The 4169-nt window shown below is 46.0% G+C and overlaps 1 protein-coding gene across 1 annotated transcript; it reads left to right on the top strand.

Moving 5' to 3' along the window:
- Nucleotides 1-2361: 2361 nt before the first annotated feature.
- On the top strand, nt 2362-3917 carry LOC104443220 (hydroquinone glucosyltransferase). Its single transcript, XM_010056557.3, is given in 4 exon segments — nt 2362-2864; nt 2866-3029; nt 3031-3660; nt 3662-3917. Coding segments are annotated over 4 exon segments (1419 nt in total). The 5' UTR covers nt 2362-2405; the 3' UTR covers nt 3828-3917.
- The last annotated feature ends 252 nt before the right edge of the window (nt 3918-4169 follow it).

The raw sequence follows: 4169 nt of genomic DNA on the forward strand, positions 1-4169 counted from the left end.
ATAAACATCCGAATGAATTGAGTGATGATTTATGAAGTTGAGTGGTGATTATGAAAATATGATATTTATTCTTAAAATCCGGGTGTCGGGTTTTGACATTGAAAATGGATTTTAATGATTATATCAAACCGTGGGGTTTGAAAAAGAAAGGTATTAGCTTTTCTTGTTTGAAATGATGTGGACCCACACACGACTACTTTCTCAGATGTTTTTAATACGAAGAAAAGAGGCAAGGATTACTATTTTAATCGAGGCATTTGAGTGAAATGCAAGGTATCTTGGGTGAATGGTCGTGTGTTGGTTAAGAGAAAATCGTCTCGGGCTATTAAGCTGGACATTATCCCTATTTGGGATACCCTCTGGACAACGGGAAGTCGGTCGCAGTAGATTCTGGACCCTATGCTCCTTGGGAAAGCCGTCGATAAAGAGACGTGTCATGCTCAATGGGGTGAGACGATGCCTAGCTAAACGCCGTAGACAACCAAACTATGAGTAGGTTGTTTGGTCGCAGATTGATTCTAGACCTATACTCTTTTGGGAACTCCATCGACGTAGTGACGAAGCTGCGCTCCATGGGAGGAGGCGTGCTTGGCATTAATGTCAATAGATAGCCGAATCGCGAGTAGGCTATGTTCTTGAGTGGCCTAATTAACAATTGGAACGCATGTTGAGTGTTATTGATGCGCCGGATTATGAGACAAAATTGTGTGGTACAGAATGGGACGTGTCATAACAATTTTGTCTTATAATCAGGACCCCTGTGATTGGCTGAGATGAATAAGGCATTTCAATTGTTGTATGCATTGGGTATATGCGTTGTGTTTTTGAACTGTGCTAATGTGCAAGAATGCATGAGAATCATGGCATATGTGATTTCAGTCATGCATGAGTTAAGCACATTGTTTATGGCACGCACGCATGAATCGATAACATGTAGGATGTGGCAATGACCAGGTGAGATCGCTTGTGATACGACTCATATGTAATTGATGAAATGTATCATCTAATGGCCATGTGTATTGCGTGTATCGTGTTGAATTATAACGTGTAGGGTATGACATACCAGGTAATGTTGTATGCAAATCGATTGTTGGTTGTTGCTTATGGCGGGATAGTTCTAGATAGATACCCTGAGTTGAATTGGTGTACTAACCGAGGCTTAGGGGTGGAACTCGCTGAGATTTATATCTCACTGGTTATTGCATAACAATTTTCAGGTCCTTAGTGTGAAGAGCCAAGAGCTTGAAGCGGAAGGGTCAAGAGCATAGGTGGCTCGGTAGTTCTTTATGACATAGACCTTCGTATAAGCTTGAAGTGTTTATAAAAGTGTATTTGATTTGAAATTGGTTGTTCTGCTTTTCTATCCCATGTATATCGTTGTCAGGGGATTAGTTAATTCGCTTCCACATGTGCAATAAAATAAAAAGGGTCGAGGACGAGTCCTAGGAACGTCACGAAATTCTATTGACTACCGAGGGTTGTGCACGCGCTTGAGGTTCGGGGCGTGACAAGGAGATCCTCCAATGTCACCCCCATAGTCCCTTTCAATTGAGAAGAAAATATTGATTGGGAATTAGGAGGCTATTCGGTGGTGAAGGTAAATATCACGTCAAGGTTTCAACCTTGGTTACCATCGGGTAAGGCAGATATGGTAGCCTTCCAAGTAGAAGAGGTAAGTGAAAAACTTACTATAGTTTGCTGCCTTATAGAAGAGTCTACATTATCGATTACCAAACCTATACTTTGCTTATGTAGACTTCGCCGAGAAAACAACTATTAAAAGCCCCTTCATCACTTTTGCAATTCCAAGAAAAGGAAAGGAAAAGGAAAAAAAAAAGGACATTCTCTTGCAGACATGACATATTAGCCTCCCTCATGGAGTCAATATCTTGTTCGTATGTTTATGCACCAAAGGCTCGAAGAAGTATCGAATTGCACTCCTTCACTTAGCACTTAGAGGTTCGAGCAGAAAATAGACAAACCACCGCAATTACCAAAGAATTCAACAACGGAGAAAGAAGCTATTATCCTTAAAAGGCCCAAGGGAAAGAAAAAAGTAGGAGAACTGCCCTAGAGTACCTCCAATGTCATCCCCATATTCCCTTTCAGTTGGGAAGAAAAATATTGATTGGGAATTAGGAGGCTATTCGGTGGCGAGGGTAAACACCGTGTCAGGGTTTCAACCTTGGTTATGATCAGGTAGGGCAGATATGATAGCCTTTCAATTAGAAGAGGTAGGTGAAAAACTTACTATAATTTACTGCATGATAGCAGAGTCTACGTTATTGATTGCCAAACTTATACCCTGCTTATGTAGACTTCGTCGAGAAAACATCTATTAAAAGCCCCCTCGTCGCTTTTGCAATTCCAAGAACAAGAGTACTTGCTCCTCCTCATCATCAACCATGGAACAGCCCTTGACCACACCCCACATAGCCATTGTACCATCACCGGGCATAAGCCATTTCATCGCTTTCGCTGAGTTCGCAAAGCGGCTCGTCCACCGCCACAGCTTCTCGGTCACCTTAGTCATCCCCAACGACGGCTCGTTGTCCAAGGTCCAGCAGTCGCTCCTCGGCTCCCTCCCTCCCTCCATCGCCCATGTCTTGCTGCCCCCCGTCACCTTGGACGACCTCCCTGCTGAGACCACCCACATCGAGACGACCCTCTCCCTCATGATGGCACGCTCCCTCCCCTCCCTCCGCAATGAGGTGCGGAGGCTACAAGAGTCCACGAGGCTTGTCGCCCTCGTCGTCGACCTCTTCGGCACCGACACCTTCAACTTGGCCGAGGAGTTCAATGTCTCCCCCTTCCTTTTCCTCAATTGCTCGGCCATGTGCCTATTCCTTTACTTGCCGATTTGGACAAAAGCGAGTCTCTTGCAAGTACGGGGATCTACCTCGAGCGGTGAAGATACTCGGCTGCATACCGGTCCACGGGAGGGACCTGCTCGAGCCAGTCCATGACCGCCAGAACGATGCCTACAAGTGGGTCCTCCACCACGCTAGGCGGTGTAGGTGGCGGAGGGGATCTGAATAGCTTCGAGGATCTCGAGCCAAAGGTGATTGAGTACCTGGGAAGGGAAGAGCCCGAGAAGCTGCCGGTCTACCCAATCGGACCACTAGTGAACATGGAGCAGAGCAGCAAGTCCGACGACTTGGAGTGTTTAAAGTGGTTGGACAAACAGCCAAAATGTTTGGTCCTATACGTGTCATTCGGGAGTGGTGGAACACTCTCGTACAACCAGATTCAAGAGCTGGCTTTGGGCTTGGAGATGAGCGAGCATAGGTTCTTGTGGATGGTGAGGACCCCTAATGACATAGCGGTCGAGGCCGCATACCTCACCGGGGACAGCCAAAACGAGCCGGTTGAGTTTTTGCCCAAAGGCTTTTTAGAGAGGACCAAGGGTAGGGGCTTGGTGGTGCCGTCGTGGGCGCCACAGGCCCAGGTCCTAGCCCATAGCTCGACGAGCGGGTTCCTTACCCATTGCGGCTGGAACTCAACCCTCGAAGGCATGCTCAATGGTGTGCCGCTCATCGCCTGGCCGCTCTTCGCCGAGCAGAGGATGAATGCGATCATGCTAACCCAGGACATCAAGGTGGCTCTGAGGCCAAGTGCCGACCCAGAGAGTGGGCTGGTGGGGAGGGATGAGATCCCAAGGTCGTGAAGCACCCGATGGGGGCGAAGAAGGGAAAAGGATTGGGAACCGCATGAAGGAACTCAAGGTCGCGGCGGCCAAAGTGCTCGGCGAAGATGGGTCCTCCACGAGGGCACTCTCCGAGTTGGCTCTCATATGGAAGGCCAAACTCATAAATCAGACCCATTAGAATTGTATCGTAATATGATACCTTGTTTAAAGTCAACAGTGGAGTCGGTTTTTCAGTTCTTGTTCGTTTCCTTATCGAGCGTGTTATCCCGTTTTTAAGTTGATTTATTCTGCAGCAGCAAATGCTAATCATAATATGGGTTTCAATGAAGCATTAGTTATTAGTAAAGCTGAAATCAACAAGGGTATTGCTATGAAAAAATTAAAACAAGACCCACTTGTCATTTATTGAAAGATAAATCTTTTTAAAGAAGATTTCTTTAGCTTAAAAAAATCCGAATGGAAAAAAAGAAGAAGAAATATACATATATGACATATCATTATATGGATAAAGGTGGGGATA

The sequence above is a fragment of the Eucalyptus grandis genome, chromosome 4 (assembly GCF_016545825.1).
Source record: "Eucalyptus grandis isolate ANBG69807.140 chromosome 4, ASM1654582v1, whole genome shotgun sequence".
NCBI classification, from domain to species: Eukaryota; Viridiplantae; Streptophyta; class Magnoliopsida; order Myrtales; family Myrtaceae; genus Eucalyptus; species Eucalyptus grandis.